This window comes from Austrofundulus limnaeus, unplaced genomic scaffold (assembly GCF_001266775.1).
Source record: "Austrofundulus limnaeus strain Quisiro unplaced genomic scaffold, Austrofundulus_limnaeus-1.0 Scaffold1293, whole genome shotgun sequence".
NCBI classification, from domain to species: Eukaryota; Metazoa; Chordata; class Actinopteri; order Cyprinodontiformes; family Rivulidae; genus Austrofundulus; species Austrofundulus limnaeus.
Genome location: NW_013953695.1, coordinates 51,746 through 58,794, shown reverse-complemented (window position 1 = coordinate 58,794; position 7,049 = coordinate 51,746). Strand labels below are relative to the sequence as shown.

At 36.9% G+C, this 7,049-nt stretch overlaps 1 protein-coding gene across 1 annotated transcript in view; it reads left to right on the top strand.

The window, feature by feature from the left end:
• Window positions 1-531: 531 nt before the first annotated feature.
• Window positions 532-7,049, top strand: part of LOC106534871 (TNF receptor-associated factor 2) — a gene marked incomplete at its 5' end in the record, with an annotated part of 25,479 nt that continues 18,961 nt past the window's right edge. Inside the window, 3 exon segments of the mRNA XM_014031649.1 lie at window positions 532-693; window positions 2,172-2,246; window positions 2,359-2,433. Of these exon segments, the coding sequence (XP_013887103.1) occupies window positions 532-693; window positions 2,172-2,246; window positions 2,359-2,433 (312 nt within the window).

Sequence of the window (7,049 nt, the reverse complement as noted above, 5' to 3'; positions counted from 1 at the left end):
CTGGCTTGAATGAGAAGGTGTGTCCAAACTTTTGGTCTGTACTGTATGTTTTATATTTATATTTTTTCCTTTATCCTTTGTATTTTCTTTATTTGTTATATTTTATACTTATTGCACCACCTCATTGTGCCCCAGAGCAGCTGTGGCTGTAGCTTACTGCCTTCAGTGTGTGGATGTATGTGTGCATGGGTGAATGTCTGAAGTGTAAAGCGCCTTGGGGTCCACGTGGACTTGATAAGGCACTATATAAAAACCCTTTCTTTGATGATGTATGTATTGATTTTTAGAAGTGTTAAGTAAATTTTATTGTTGTTGTTTTTATGCTACTTTGTTGTGGTGGATGTAATAAGTCTCTTGTAACTGAGACAATGAGTCTCAAGAGATCTTCCTATATGAATAAAGGATAAATAAAAAAAATAAAATATAAGTTCAAGCTATTTACCATTTACACTGAAGCAAATTCCTAGTATGTGAATACTGTTCATTGACAATGGCAATAAAACTGATTCTCATTATGTTGGACACTTGCAGGCAAGCCACGAAGGCATCTGTGACTTCATGATCATCATGTGTCCCTCTTGCAAAGAGCTGATGAGAGCCAACGAACAGGAACGTCACAATGAGAGAGAATGTCCAGAGAGGACGCTCAACTGCAAATACTGCAAAGAACCTTTTTTGTTAAAGAACATCAAGGTCAGGTTTCTCTGTCATTATAAAACACTGTACAAGATGTGTTATTTTTCTAACTCTTCTTGATTTTAACACGTTAATAGTTCTGACCATCCTCAAAACCTCTGGCCGTGACCTGAGTAAGGAGCTCCAAAATATTCTGTTTGGGTTTATCCAGCTTGTTCATGGGTTCATGAGAACCACCGATTGTTTACACCAAAAACAATTTAGTCCTGTGCCTAAATAGTCTGGTAAACATGTATACATACAACTTTTCTGAGACGCAGCATCATCAAATAGAAAAAGTCTTTTACACAAGCCATGTTTCCATTGTTTTTAAAGCACATTTTGAAGTATCGCATTAGAAAAGGTGGTTGGAAATGGCACAATTCTCAAAAACTTTGTTTTGCAAAAACGGTTTTACACTCGCTTGAGGTGTTTTTTGGATTTTCTGAAAAAGAGTTGATGTGCAAAAGGGGAGGTGGAAACATTTGTTGAATAAGTTCTGACATAGCGAACATTTACCTTGATCAGCTTTTCCAGCTGTCCAATAATTGTAGCGGCTGCAGCTGGACCCTGCTCCCGCTGTCGGTGTCTTCCCAGATATTCCTTTAATGTAAAAAGAATTACATTTCTTTTTATACGTCTCCAGACAGCAACATCACCAATACAGTTGAAATGACAGAATAATTACAACTTACCCGATAGTAGCAACACGTTCCTGATCACTTCTCTCCATTGTCCTGAGATGTGTATTGCTGTAATTTGTGAGTTTACTTCCTGTTTATTACAGCCATGTATAACGTCAATGTCTGACATACACTTTGGTTGATTCGCACCAAACCAGTTGATGGAAACACATCTGATATGTATTTCTTTTTTTTTAGCAACATTTTAAAAGTTCACTCAAAATTTGCATTAAAATTGGATGGAAACACGGTTATAGGAAGTGTAAATTTTTGTGTAGATCGCTTTAGAAGAAGACTGAAAACCAAGTGACAGCAACAAAGTTGCCTGAAAACCAGTCACATTGGCCTGTTCATAAGGTTTTCTTTAGATTGTAATGAAATAAAGCAGGCATAATTGAGTGTGCATCCAGTCAAGCATTGATAAACTTTTGGAGCCAACCCACTTTAAGATGGCCACCATGACTATTCGCTAACACAAAAATGCTTCTAACTCAGTCAGTTTTACAGGTATTTAGCTAAAGTTTGAGATGGTAGGAGCTGAGATTTATTCACATCCAATATGACATCGCATGACGTGTTATTTTTAAGGTCTGACCAAAACAGCATCTTATCTTACAGTATCTTATCTTACCTTGATTGGTACTTTTCTGAAACTATTTTTGGATTTGAGTCCAGATAGTGAGTCAGTTCAGATGTCCTTTTCTTGTGTTATTGTGTCAAAAATTTTGAAAGATGTGTTTTGTAAAACTTAAATATCAGTGAAACCTGAGTTTGTAGCATTTGACTGTAAACTAACCTTTCATATTATTTCAGGCTCATGATGAAATCTGTCCAAAGTACCCAATGATTTGTGAGGGTTGTGCCAAGAAAAAGATCCCCAGAGAGAAGGTAGAGCAGACTTTTCAGTTATATTTCATAATTCTGTTATATTGAATTTGAACCCAAAATCAAATCCTGTAACAACTTCAGTGGCTTCTGTTGTTTTTCTTTTGTTATGCAGTATGTGGACCACATTAAGTTCTGCGGTAAATTTAAAACACCGTGCAGATTTCATGTTGTTGGCTGCGATATATCTGTAAGTAGAGGTATTTTTTTGTTTACTACTGACTAATCACATTCTTAGTGGCTCATTCAGTTGAAAATCCAGTTGCTGTAAAATCTATTTGAAGCAGAAACAAAATCTAAGTTATTTTTTCATATTAGAAATTTCAAAACTTTTTTTAAAACTTTATTTTTATGCAAGGAGAAACAAACAGTCATGAGGGCTAGGGCAGACAACAAAAAAAAAATCACAATTATAACAACTATTCTGATTCACAAGAAAAATATTAGGTGCAGGTTACAGATCAAACAGCATAGCAGAAATATTCCTGATTCACAACGGTTAACTGTTGCAATATTTGGATGTATAACAATTTCCCCGAGTCTCTCTCTTTTCTCCTTCTGGAGATGTATTTAAAAAGTCAATATATTTATGTTTATATTTATGAAGAGCTTGAGTGTGGGGGGACTTGGCTGTAGCCAACATTTGGTAATTGCCTTCTTGCTTGCAATCATAAATATCTTCATCAAGTATGTATCACTTGTACTGAGTCCTTCAGGAAGTTGTACGAGGTACATGAAGATAAAGGAAAAGTCTAAAGCTGTGCTTAGCATCATTCCATTACACTTTTCTAAAGGTAAGTTTTACTGACAGTAATTTGATTTATTGATTAGGATCCCCATTAGTTTCCACCAAGGTGGTTACTAATCTTCCTGAGGTCCAACTGATATAACACAATAGTAATAAAGACAACAGGTTGTCAAAATCTGGTTTCTGCAAAAATCTCAATAAAAATGTAATTTCATAAGTAGGCTATATTGTTCTGTATACGTTTACTGTATACAAATGTTCTCAGTCAGCAGGTTGACAGTTTCAGGAGCTGCTTCAGTAAAAGTTCTTTGTTCTCCTCCTCCTCCTTCTTTGAAATAGAGACCAAAAACCAACAAACAAAATCCATAAGCTCTCCGCTTACAGGTCAAACATTTTAACTGAAATAGGAGTATACTGTGTACATGACCTTATTAAAAGTTACAGTTTAGTGTTCTTAGGACTGAAGACTTTCTGAGGAAAGAGGTTTTCAAACATCTCTTCAGTCATTTTAGTGTTTTCAACTGAGGAGCTTTGATATACAGTGGTACCTTGACTTAAGAGTGTCCTAATGAGTTTTTGGAAAAACAAGCAGTCTCTCAGATATACTGGATTTTTGCTTTGAGTTGAGAGCTAAAATTTGGGTTATGAGCGAACTTCACACGCACCACCACTAGATGGCGCCACAACCACAGGAGTGAACACCGCAACAGGTGTTCACAGTCTCACTCATTGACTTTAAGCAGTTATCTCGCGGTTAAAGAATTTGTGTTCCACTCGCAGTTATTTTTATAAACCTCACGAACCAGCTTTTGCCAACTATGGGGCCAAAAAGGGTGACAGCAAAGGATGGTGCTGAGAAAAAGAAGCAGATGTTGTGCATTGAACTGAAGAAAGAAATTATTGAAAAACATGAGAAAGGTGTGCGTGTAGTCGACTTAGCAAAGCAGTACGAGCTCAGCACTTCCTCAGTCTGCACCATATTGAAGCTGTACATTTTACAATGTACTTAATAAAACTACTACTTCATTGCCGAAAGTACATTCTGTTTTGTATTTTTATTCATTTTTTGTTACTCATAATGATTTTACTGATATAAAAACATGTAACAAAAAAATAGCAGTTTTTTGGGGGTCCTGAACAGATTAAGGGCATTTCAATTTATTTCTATGGGGAACACTGATTTGACATACAAGTAACTTGAGTTAAGAACTCCATCTCAGAACGAATTAAACTTGTAACTCAAGGCACCACTGTATTTATTTTAAAAAAATTATAGCAGAGGAAGTTCTCTGCACAGAACAAAATAAATAACTTTTACTATTTTTTAACCAAACTAACAAGTTTCTCCACTAAATTTATTGTGTAATTTAAAGGCATTGAAACACCTGGTTACATTTAGAAGATATTTATAATTAATTACAAGCACCTGAACCTGACTCAGAGAACTTTGTGATTTTAGAAAAGAAATGAAAGTTAAACAAACCCCAGCTGCGGTCCGCTTGCACCTCCACAACACCCTGTGTGTGATTTTTTGCACAAATTACGGATTTTTGATGCTCATTATACACATATGAAGGGGATGACATGTATGGACTCTTGAGTCCCAGGCTGGTCGGAGCCGCACTGTGCGTGGACAGGTGCAGCTTTAAAATCAGGTGATCTATCACGGTTTTGTTGAGCTCGTGAACATACAGTGTTATGGTGGAAATGCTGTGACGTGCTTTTAGAAATTAAAATATGACGTAATCCTCGGTGGAAAATAGTCCAGGAAAGGCTGAGGGCTTTCCCAGGGGTTGTTGACCTGAGCTGAGGGAAACTGACCCCCCACCCACAGAGAGAAAAAAAAAGGCAGCGCTATCAGTCAGACGGCATGACCCGCCCTGCTCTGTTCTGATTGGGTAAAACTTTGACTGTGGTTCTCTTTATTGGGTGAAAGAATCGTCAGTTTTATCCCTAGACGGCTTTAACAAGTTTTGCTTTTCTCCCATTCATTTTTATACATGACAAATATGCGGCGAAAAACTTTAATCTAGGTCCTTTTTTTTTTTTTTGGGTTGTCCGGGAGGCGGGATCTGGTGGCTGGTTGTCTGAAATGAAAATAGGTTGTCTCGGACAACCTAAACAGTTCAGTTCAATTCAGTTTATTTATATAGTGCCAAGTCACAACATGCGTTGTCTCAGGGCACTTTACATGAAAAAAAAATCAATCTAATCTAAAGAAGAAGCCAGCAGATTGTGTTGAATCACTTCATCACAGTCCTGAACAAACGGTGGAGAGGAAAAACTCTCTATTAACAGGAAGAAACCTCCAGCAGAACCAGGCTCAGGACAGGTGGCCATCTGCCTTGACTGGCTGGATTTGGAGGACAAGAAAGAGACACAGCCAAACACAAGAACTGGTCCAGGTGCACCTACTTCTGGAAAAGTGACAAAAAGAAAAAACACGTTATTTATATAAATAATTACAATAAACATGTAGAGAAGAGAGATTAAAGGCAACAGCAGAGTAAGGAACTGTGCTCAGTTTGTGCTCCAGCAGTCTAAGTCTATAGCAGCAGAAATTAAGAATAATTCAGGAAACCTAAGTCTAACTTTAAAGATTTATAAATCATTGATTGTTTGGATTAAAAATATCAGTTAAATTTATCATATAGGGGACAAACACATTGATATTTGAGAAGTGAAATGAAGTTGAAATGATTTGCAGAAAATGTGCAATATTTTTTTAACAAAATTAGGCAGGTGCATAAATTTGGGCACCGTTTTCATTTTATTAATTTCAAAGCCTTTAGAACTAATTATTGGAACTCAAATTTGGTTTGGTAAGTTCAGTGACCTTTGATCTCCATACACAGGTGACTCCAATTATGAGAAAGTGTTTTTAAGGGAGGTAATTGTAGGTTTTTCTCCTCTTTGCATCTTCTTTGAATAGTGGCAGCGTGGGAGTCTCAAAACAACTTTCAAATTAGCTGAAAACAAAGATTGTTCACCATTGTGGTTTAGGGGAAGGATACAGAAAGATATCTCAGAAATTTCAGCTTTCAGTCTCCACTGTGAGAAACATTGTGAGAAAATGGAAGACCACAGGCACAGTTCAAGTGTAGGCTCCAAGTGGCAGACAAAGAAAAATCTGGAATAATCAGAAGCGAAGGATGTTGAGAACAGTCAGAGTCAACCCACAGACCAGCACCAAAGACCTACAACGTCATCTTGCTGCTGATGGAGTCACTGTGCATCGTTCAACTATTCAGCACACTTTACACAAGGAGATGCTGTATGACAGAGTGATGCAGAGGAAGCCTTTTCTCTGCCCACATCACAAACAGAGCTGCTTGAGGTATGCAAAAGCACATTTGGACAAGCCAGCTTAATTTTGGAATAAGGTGCTGGGGACTGATGAAACTAAAATAGAGTTATTTGGGCATTACAAGGGCCGTTATGCATGGAGGAAAAAGAACACAGCACTCCAAGAAAAACACCTGCTACCTACAGTAAAATGTGGGGGTGATTCCATCATGCTGTGGCGCTGTGTGGCCACTACAGGGACTGGGAATCTTGTTAAAATTGAGGGACGCATGGATTCCTTTTATTTTATTTATTTAGTTTTTTTTGCCACTTCAGTAGAAAGCAGAACTTAATATCTGAATATTAGTATCTTTAGCTTCTTCATCATCAGTGGCTTTTTTTGCCACTTCATTAGAAAGCAGAACTGAATATTAGTACCTTAGCTTCTTCATCATCAGTGGCTTTTTTTAATAGGAGAAAAAGAAAGAGAAAGAAAAAAGTGAAATGTAATGAGAAAGAGTGAAAGAGAGATTAGAAGATATGTGAAATATACAGTATGTTGAGAAAACACAAGACAGCACACCCGACTTATTGGCTCCACACCTACAAAAACAAAGATAGCAAAACCACAGCAACAAAAATGCATATCTATATAATTATAATGACAATAGCCTTGCTGAAAACCATACCCATATACATATATAAATTTATACATACGTATACACATAAACATACCCATACCTACATATCCAAACTCTTTTATATATATATAT